This window comes from Echinops telfairi, unplaced genomic scaffold, assembly GCF_000313985.2.
Source record: "Echinops telfairi isolate 266 unplaced genomic scaffold, ASM31398v2 ScPeMD7_7412;HRSCAF=8450, whole genome shotgun sequence".
NCBI lineage: Eukaryota > Metazoa > Chordata > Mammalia > Afrosoricida > Tenrecidae > Echinops > Echinops telfairi.
The window spans coordinates 10,077,020-10,085,820 of NW_022111312.1; the positions used below are offsets into that span (position 1 = coordinate 10,077,020).

General features: G+C 46.5%; 1 protein-coding gene across 1 annotated transcript in view; it reads right to left on the minus strand.

Annotated features, from left to right (window-relative positions):
* Positions 1–658: 658 nt before the first annotated feature.
* COQ5 (coenzyme Q5, methyltransferase) overlaps positions 659–8,801 on the minus strand; it is a 17,033-nt gene continuing 8,890 nt past the window's right edge. Inside the window, exons 3-7 of the mRNA XM_004709569.2 lie at positions 7,630–7,851; positions 4,008–4,114; positions 2,033–2,121; positions 1,335–1,446; positions 659–1,254 (exon numbers count right to left, since the gene is read on the minus strand). Of these exons, the coding sequence (XP_004709626.1) occupies positions 1,153–1,254; positions 1,335–1,446; positions 2,033–2,121; positions 4,008–4,114; positions 7,630–7,851 (632 nt within the window). The 3' untranslated portion in view covers positions 659–1,152. The remainder of the gene's footprint in view (positions 1,255–1,334; positions 1,447–2,032; positions 2,122–4,007; positions 4,115–7,629; positions 7,852–8,801) is intronic.

The following is an 8,801-nucleotide window of genomic DNA, read 5'->3' on the forward strand; positions in this document are numbered from 1 at the left end:
ATATAGACAGCTGTATCTTGAAGAATTTTGGTGAGCAACAGGGCCAGATTTTAATGACAAAAGAAAAGCCCATTCTGCTATGCTAGGAAACACTACCTGAAGTATTTTCAAATTGCTGTCAAATCATCTAACCCATCTGGGCAAGGCCTTTCAAAAATGTTAAATTTCATCTGTACTCAACAGGTCTATGGCTTTGAACATTCAACAGTGGACTGTTAAGACATGCACTTAGCCAAGTAACAAGGTGCTGCTAGATTAAGGTGACCAGACGTCCCGATTTTTAACAATTTTCCCCGCATCCCACGGCGTTTTTAAAAAGTCCCAATTTTTGGAAAGAATGCACGACAAGCTAGGGTATACGGTTTTTGGCTGCCATGTGGCTATTTCACCAGGATAAGAGTTTTATCAATGGTGTCCTGCTTTATCAATGTTAAAATCTGCTCGGTCACCTTATGCTAGATAAACAGTTATCTAATTTTCTGCTGTCATGAAACTTAGATGAATTCTGACAAATTCCCTATGTGATCTGGTACATGGGTTCTTTCAGCAAGAATTTAGTGAGTTGCTGCCCCTGTGTTTGGCACTGTGTGTACATTCTCTTGGTTGAAGAGAACTGAAAGTGTTTCCTCTCATCGTAAAGGAAAACAACGAAATGCCATTCAGGATTGTAAACTCATTTACTGATTCACACAATTTTATTCTCACCACCCACTGACTTGGGCCTCTCCACTCTTGGCCTCAGATTCAGTCAGTCCTAGGATGAAAGGTTAACTTGGGGACAATCATAAGGGTTTTCCCAGTTCAAACCATCATTTCAAATGACCCATCTCTGAGGCAGCACTGACGGACCTGCTACTAGCCATTTGCACCTTGCACCTAGTGTTGGGTTGATCTCAACCACACACCACACAGCCAACAAGTTACCAGGAATTGAGCAAACAAACCCAAAATCCCTGGGAATGATCAAAAGCAGTTCCTAATGAACGCTACAGAAAGTGACAAGTTGCTCCCACCTTGAGACTAGTCACTCAGAACATGAGTTCAAGGCACACATCCTTAGGAGGAAATGTTCTGCTCTTAGCCTCCTTGACTGGATTGTCCTGCAGTTGCACATAGGGTGTGACTGGTTCATGCTCCAGGGCCAGAAAGGAGTTACAGTTTGAAACCAGAATGAATGGCCACGATGCCTGATGTTAGACTTTCATATGTCACCTTCTGAAAACCTGCATCTTCTATCATTTCCTTGAAGTCCTCCTGAAACACAGAGGCAGCACAGGTTGGCTGGACTTCCACTCCAGGCCTTTGTTGTAAACCTGGTAGGGGAAGGTTTATACCTGAGGTGGGAACTTCCGGATACTCTCTACCAGGTATTGGTAAGACTTCCAATCCCCTGCGATGACCTCTCCCAAGACAGGAATGACCTGGAAGCTATAGAGATCATAAAGCCTAAACAAAAATGTGAGAGATTCATATTAGAACATGCCTCGTTTCTTTGGTTAAGTAATAAGGTCTAGGCCTGGAGCCCCACACTCAAGTGACTACAGTCAAGTAAGTATGTGGAGTAAGAAGTGGGCTAGGTGGATGAGCAATAGGGAGAAATGTGGATCTGAACAGTACTGTTGGGAAGGAACCATCATGCTGGAGAAGGGGCAATTTCTGCTCAGTTGTGGCAGAACGAGCCAACCCAGGGTGTTGGGAGTCTGCTTTCTCAAAACTGGGAATCTAAACTTTTCTGTCAAAAGTGCCTGAAATTTCCATATTTAGAAATGGCATGTGAGTCCAATAAAATAACTTATGTGGGCCACCTGGAGCCTCTGGTTATTGGACTGTGATGCTACTGGCACCTAGGTGTGATCTGTTATTCAGAACTGACTGACCTAGGAGATGGTCACCCTCCCTCAGGGAATCTGAGCTATGAGGTGGGACAGCACCAAAGTTTTACTGGCCGTTTTTAAAATTTTCTATTCATTCTATCCACTGCAGGAAACCCCGGGCTAGCCAAAACGAATAAAGCCCTGTTAACAATTCCAACCTGGATATGAGGGGATTGTTCACTTGGCTAAACTCCAGACAGAGAAACCGTCCTCCTGGTTTTAGGACCCGGTGAGCTTCCTGGAGTGCCTGAGCAAGACAAGGAACGACAGGATGTACTCCTCAGGAGACCTCACGCAGTGCCACGTGGCCGAGGCTTTGCTTCGTGTGCCACGGATCCCATTTACCCTTGGGAAGCTTGAAAGGCAGAAAGAGTCCTGTGGTGAAGCGCTGTTGAGTGGATTCTGAGTGGGTTCCAGTAGAATTTCTCTGTAAGGTTTTCTTGATTGTATGGGGTCCTTACAGAAACAGGTCGCCAAGCCTTCCTCCCACAGAACTGGATGGGCTCAAAGCAGCCAACTCGGTGTGTAACCCAGCGCTTTAACCACTGTGCTACCAAGGCTTCCCCTTTGAAACATCCCTACCAGTCTAAATTTTATTAGGCACTCTGCCCCTGGAGATGAAAGAAAGTGACTACAGTTAACTGCCCAACCTCCCCAGCCGTGCCCCAACCAAACCAACTGCCATCGAGCCCATTTTGATTCATAGCAACCCGAGAGAGTTTCCAAGACTGTCAATCTTTACAGTAGTAGAAAGCTGGTGGGGTTGAACCACTGACCTTGTGGTTAAGCAGCCCAAGGCCTAACCCACCTCAGTGCAACCGGGGTGGGGAGGAGAGAATTTTAGCATTGCCTATCAAAACTGTCATGGCTGTCCTCTTTGGCAATTCCACTTCCAGGAACTGACTGACAGAAATGCTTCCACAGGGAAATATCAAGAATAAGCATCATCTTCAATGAACCATTAATGAGAGATGAATACATTATGTATTATTTAGACAAATGGAATCTAGGTACTTTTAAAAGAGGCAGAAGTGCTCTGTCTGCACTGATACGGAGGAATCATCAAGGCATACTTATAAGGGGAAAAAGCAATGGGTGAGATGTTTAGTGTGCTGATTTTTTGGTCTGAAAAAGGGCCAAGAGGGGCTTCCAAAATTCTATGGGATTAAAAGATAATGAAATCTGACCACACAGTTTTGGGAAACCCTCCCTTGTAAACTTAATATGCAAAAACATCTCTGAAAAATCCACAAGAGGCTGATAATTGTCTCTACGGAGACAAGATGGAAAGGGCATGTTCAATGTACACTTCAAACCAAAAAGGAAAACAAAGAAGCTGGCTAGAGGCAGTATCTCAGTCTTAAGTATCAAGGTAAAGAACTTCCCACCTATAGCCGAAGTCCCAGGGAGCTGGTACTCTCAAATCATATTAAACTGGGGGCTCTGCACATGGTCTTCAATGTTTGAATAGAATGTTAACATGGAAACGAAGGCTGGCATCAGATTAAGGAACCCCAGTGGTACAGTGAGTTAAGGGTTTGGCCACTCACCTTTGGTTAGCATTTTGAGCCCACTAGCCCTCCATGGTAGATGTAGTAGCCTGCTTCCTTCATGGCTTATAGCCTCGGAAACGCTATGGGGCAGTTGTCCTCTACAGAGCATTGTGAGTAAACACTGACTGGAAGGGAACAGGTTAGGCTTGAAATTAAGAGTTGGATAGTCCCTTTGTAGGGAGAACAGGACTCTAGCTATCCTCTGCCAAAATAGGCTGGATGCCTTTCTGCGTCAGTTACTCCAACCTCTGATCTGTCTGTCTATGATCTACTAACTCATAGTGGCAGACAGCTTCAGGCTGGTGAGCAGAGGGACACACAGTCAAGAGTGGCTGAGTCTCAAGGAGGACACCACCAGCCCAAGCAGCCAAAGCTTGCACGAGGGCTTGCTCTGCAGTTGGGTTTGTTTGGAGGTTTTGGTCTTTGTCCCAGTTTGTGACAAGGAAAAGCGGCAACTTAAAGGATTGAATTCCACTCAAGAGCTGGGCCTGGAGAAGGACCTCTCCTCCTTTCCTCATTCACCATGGATCCACTCCAGAAGCTCCTAAAGCACACGAGTCGGGGATGCGGCCATTCATACCCGATCGATGTGTGTCACATTCCGGATCCCAAAGGCAATGCTATAAACATCAAACTTGGCATCATCAAAGGGCAGTTCTTCAGCATCTCCCAATACCCAGGCAAGGCCTGAAAGAGAAAATCAGTTCTGGGTTACCATGTCCTTGATGTCCAAGCACCTAACAATTCTGTCTCCCAGGCCACTGACTTCATAGTGTCCTCCAATCCTGAAAACTTGAAGTTGCTATTTCTAGAGTTTATTAGGATCCAAGTCCTTCCCTTCGGATCCTTAGAGCAGGTCTTAGTCACGCCTATCCACAGCCCTCCCGTGGAATTGTTATCCAGGTCCTTGGTGGTGTAGTGGGTTACAATGGGGGCTGCCAAGGACAGGTCAGCAGTTTGAAACCACTATCTGCTCTGAGCGAAAACACAGAGGCTGCATGTTCCTATAATGATGTACAGCTTCAGCAACCCACAGGGAAGTCTACACTGTCCTACAAGGTGTCTGTGTAGATTTGAGTTCTTAATTAAGTATTGCATGTAGCCCATTGTGGCTAGGGGCAGAGGTTCTGGGCTTAGAGTGCCCATGATCTAATTCCAGCTTCACTACTGTTAACTATAATCTTGAACAAACTACTGTCTCTTCGTGCCTGTAAAATCCTTCATAGGGTTTTTGGAGGATTAGATGAGCTACACATTGTCCTCCCATTCTCTCTGTAACCTTCTGGAACCTTGGTGATACCGGGTGGTAGTTCTGATCTCAGAGCAGAAGAGGCCATGGTCCATGTGGTCTATTAGTCTTGTACTCTAGTTTCTGGAGTCTCTGGTTTCTGTCTCCGTTACAGAGTACTGCTGAAACAGAAATATCACAAGTGGATGATTTCAACAAATTTATTTTCTCAGTTTAGGAGGTTAGGGGCCCAAATTCAGGGTGCTGGCTCTAGGATAAGACTTCTCTCCCTGTTGGTTCTGGGGGAAGGACTGTGTCACTTCAACTTCTTGGATATTTCTGTGGGGGCTGGGGTCAAGCTTGCCCAGTCTCGCCTTCCTTTTATAATCTCTTTTATATTAAAACATACCCTACACTCATCCAGACTAATTAATATAACAAAGACAACCCATTTCTTTTTTTTTTCTTCAATCTTTTTATTAGGGGCTCACACAACTCTTATCACAATCCATATACACATCAATTGTGTAAAGCACATTTGTACATTCATTGCCCTCATCATTCTCAAAACATTTCCTCTCCACTTAAACCTCCGGCATTAGGTCCTCACTTTTCCCCTCCCTCCACTTCCCCCTCCCTCATGAGCCCTTGATAATTTATAAATTGTTATTTTGTCATATCTTGCCCTGTCGGACGTCTCCCTTCATCCACTTTTCGGTTGTCCGTCCCCCAGGGAGGAGGTCACATATAGTTCCTTGTAATCGGTTCCCTCTTTCCTACCCACTCTCCCTCTACCCTCCCTGTTTCGCCACTCACACCACTGGTCCTGTAGGGCTCATCCACCCTGGATTCCCTGGATTTCCAGTTCCTATCTGTACCAGTGTACATCTTCTGGTCTAGCCAGACTTGCAAGGTCGAATTCGAGTCATGGTAGTGGGAGCGGGGAGGAAACATTTAGGAACTAGAGGAAAGTAGTATTTTTCATCGTTGTTACATCGCACCCTGACTGGCTCGTCTCCTCCCCGAGACCCCTCTGCAAGGGGATCTCCAGTGGCCTACTAATGGGCTTTGGGTCTCCACTCCGCACTCCCCCCATCATTCACTATGGTAAGATTTTTTTGTTATGATGATGCCTTATACCTGATCCCTTTGACACCTCGTGGTTGCATAGGCTGGTGTGCTTCTTCCATGTGGACTTTGTTGCGACAACCCATTTCTAAATGGGATTATATGCCAGGCACAGAGGTTAGGATTGACAACACAGATCAAACATGACTCAATTCATAATGGTGTCTTTCATTTTAGGCAAGTAAAACCAATCACTTTATTTTAGATGGCTCCTCCAAAGCTTTTAAGATCCCAGCGACTGCTCACAAACTAGGATGTAGAACATTATCTTTACCAGCTACACTCTGCCGCTTGGCAGAGGGGTCCTAACCCTTGGTACCCAGCAAACAATCCCACGAGGCACTTGAGGCGTCGAGGAAGTCTCTGTAGTTGTGCCCTCTATAGGCTTTATTATAGAAAGACTTTTGCTTTCTTGATATTCTTCCAAAATTTCAACTTCTAGAATATTTCTCTCAAATATATTATTACTTCTATAATCCATCCAAAAAATGTTTTTAAGGCCTCAGGCTCTTCCATCTGGGAAGCCTTTAAATACTTAACAATGCTGCACATAAAAATGGCGTCTAAATGGAGTTTAAATTTTGAGCACCCTGGTTTGTAGAAAGCTATGGACAATGGTAACTGCCCCAAATCCATTTGCCTTCATTGAATGCCCTCTGATCCTTAAAGATGTAGATAATCCTGGCCTCAGGCAGAGTGCAGTCCGGAAGCAGACTGCCTCCATCCCTCTCCAGTGATGATGGTGGAGTCCACTGACAGGAAGTATCTACCCGAGGTGAGTGCACATGGGCCGGTTCATGAGTGGTGACCGGGGCGGGCAGGAGGGAGAGGGACACCTTACTTAGGGGACACTGAGCTTCTGTTCTGGGTGATGGAAAAGAGTTTGGAAATAGACACTAGTGGTGCTTGCACAATGTAAGTGATAAAGAATGTCCTTGAACCGTGCATGTGAAACGTGTTGAAATGGCAAATGTTCCGTTACATATTTATCACACACACATACACAAAGGGTGTCTTGGAGCAACATCTAACCCCAAGTTCACTGCCAGCGAGTCAATTCTGAAGCACAGTGACCCTGTAGGGCAGAGCAGAACTGCTCCTTTGGGGTTTAAGGCTATGTAAATCTCTAGGGGAACAGAGAGCCTCGTCTTTCTCCCTTGGAGCGGCTGGTAGGTTTCATTCGCCGACCTTGGCGTGAGCAGCCCAATGTGTAACCAATCATGCCACTAGGACTCCTTGCAGCAACACGTGGGAAATATTAAAGTTAGAAGCAGTCAGACTGGGCAGGGCAAGGCTGTAGATGGCAATGCAGGTCTGGCCCAGTCTCCACCCACTTCCTAGGGAACTGCGGGGCCCTGGGTGGTGTCAATTGCTAAGCACTAGTCCTAAAAGGCTGGTGGTTCAAATCCTCCCGGAAGCTTGGCATCTGCTTTCCAAAGGCCTCAGCCAGGAATCCCTATGGGGTGTTTCAATGTGGATGTACCGGTCTGGCAGTCTCTCACTGCAAAGAGCTGGCCCTTGGCAGGTCTGCAAGGGCTTTCTTTACTAGATACCAGCAAGCTACTGCTCAGCCTCCACTTCAATTACACTACCCCAGCACCGATGAGGAATGGCGTGGCAGAACAGGGCACCTCCTATGTCACGTGGGGTTGGTAAGCCCACTCATGGAGTTATGTAACAGCACAAAATGAACTCAGCCACACAACTTCTCTTCCATTTCTGCCTAGACGGTTCTCAAAGTTGGAAGAGAACGTATTTCCACATTCTGTCTGACTTTAGGAGTACACTCCCCTTCTCCCCCCATCCCCCCATCCACTGCCTCTGGGTTTACTTCCAAAGGCCTTACCTGTTTTGTAGCCTTGAGCCTGGGCTTTCTGCTTTCCAACCTTGAGCATCTCCTTGTTGATGTCACAGACCATGACACGAGAACCACCCAGGGGGTCCTCGTCATTCTGGTACTTTTGGGCAATTTCTTCCCAGGATAAATTCTGTTGGGCTCGTAACTGCTTCTTCTGCTTCCCCTTATACTGCGCCTGAACATACTTCAGGAACCGGAATGCGATATCACCTGCGAGAAGCCAACAGAGGAAGATTCAAGACCGCAAAACCAAAACAACGGCACCTCCTAAACCCGAAACGAGTGAGAGAGTAAAGGTAGTTGATGACCAGTGAAAACAGATGTTTCTACCCATCTCCCGGTGGCTTTTTAAGGTGACTTGGGGGGATAATTTGAATTTTAAGGTTTAAAGAGTATTTCACAGTGATAGTCTCAAGGAGTCCTCTGTCTCAACTGGTCCACTAAGCCTGGAATCTTTTTTTCTTAAACCTTGTGTCCGAGGGCTGACTTTCAATAGATCGCAGCGAGGGAGCTGCTCTGCTACGTAGGAAACCCCGACCCAGAAGCAGGTCGTCTACGAATGGTTTAGCACCAGGCTCCCCAGGAACGCGCCCCGTTTCCCAGGACGAGGGCCACTCCGCAAGCGCGGGGGCAGGCGTGCGGCCCACCGGCCAGGGGGTACGGCGGGTACGGCTATCCGAGGCTGCCCTGTTGTTCCTCCTGGGCGGGATTCTGACTTAGAGGCGTCCAGTCATAACCCCACAGATGGCTCCTCAGCCAAGCACATACACCGAATGTCTGAACCTGCGGTTAAACCTGGTGCCTTAAAAAGAATTTGAGTTCTCTTTTGCTCCTGTTCGATCAGGGCCCATATTTTGAGGCCTTGATTGGAGGAGCCAATCATCTAGTTGTCCTGTCTCCATGCAGATGAGGCCACAGCTCTCTATCCAACCCACTATTTTCCAGTCAGTTTTCTGTCTATTTAAACACGCTGACATGCAATCATATGAAAACATTTAAAAAATAAGCAAGGATAATAATCTTGTACAACTTTTTTCTTCCTATTTCAATGTCTGCCCATCAGTTATTACAGGTTTCCCTTTCTTTTAAACCCGTGGTTCTCAACCTTCCTAATGCCAGACCCTGTCATACAGTTCCTCATGTTGTGGTGACGCCCCCCC